The sequence below is a fragment of the Eimeria mitis genome, genomic scaffold (genome assembly GCF_000499745.2).
Source record: "Eimeria mitis Houghton genomic scaffold, Emh_scaff12474, whole genome shotgun sequence".
In the NCBI taxonomy this organism is placed as follows: Eukaryota; Apicomplexa; class Conoidasida; order Eucoccidiorida; family Eimeriidae; genus Eimeria; species Eimeria mitis.
Genome location: NW_013568425.1, coordinates 1 through 761, shown reverse-complemented (window position 1 = coordinate 761; position 761 = coordinate 1). Strand labels below are relative to the sequence as shown.

Here is a 761-nt window from a genome sequence, read left to right as displayed (position 1 = left end):
TGCTGATGTTTAGGGCCAAGAGACAGCCAGCATTCAGCTTGTCGTTTGTTGTGTTTATCTTTCTGCTGCTGCTGCTGCTGCTGCTGCTGCTGCTGCTGCGGCATGCACTTTGTCTTCTGCTGCCTCCCCGATGAGTTGTTATGTGTGAGTAGCAGCAGTAAGCAGCAGCAGCAGCAGCAGCAGCAGCAACAGCAAGCAGCAACTGCAGCAGCAGCAGACAGTAGTAGCACCGATAGCAGCAGCACCACTACAGAGAAGAACAGCAGGAGAGCCACCAGCAGCAGCACCATTAAAGAGAAGCAGCAGCAACAGCAGCAACAATACAGACAGCAGCAGCAGCAACAGAGGCAGCAGCAGCAACAGTAGAGATAGCAGCAGCAGCAACACCCCCTGTCGTGGGTCTTTGCTGCTTTCGCTTTGTTGCTGTTGGCTATGCTGCGCATACAGCAGCAGCAGCAGCTGCTGCTGCAACCAGTGTTGCTGCTGCTACTGCTGGCAGCAGCAGCAGCAGCAGCAACTGCTGCAGCCGCAAACCTCCTTGATATTGCCACAGCAGCACCCAGCAGCAGGACCACTGCTGCCGGCTCTAGCAGCAGCAGCAGATACCCCCCTTAAATGCTACTGCTGCTGCTGCTGCTGCTGCTGCTGCTGCTGCTGCAGCTTGTGTATAATGAAGACAGCAGCAGATCGCAGCTCATCCAGCTGGGCTTTCTCGAAATAAAAACAAAAATAAAATTAACAAATTTGTTTATTTCAGACAG

General features: G+C 53.4%; 1 protein-coding gene across 1 annotated transcript; it reads left to right on the top strand.

The window, feature by feature from the left end:
* Window positions 1–102: 102 nt before the first annotated feature.
* On the top strand, window positions 103–366 carry EMH_0000230 (uncharacterized protein; the record flags this gene model as incomplete). Its single annotated transcript, XM_013494681.1, has 1 exon — window positions 103–366. One exon carries the CDS (start codon window positions 103–105, stop codon window positions 364–366), a length of 264 nt encoding a protein of 87 aa, XP_013350135.1.
* Between the last annotated feature and the right edge of the window lie 395 nt (window positions 367–761).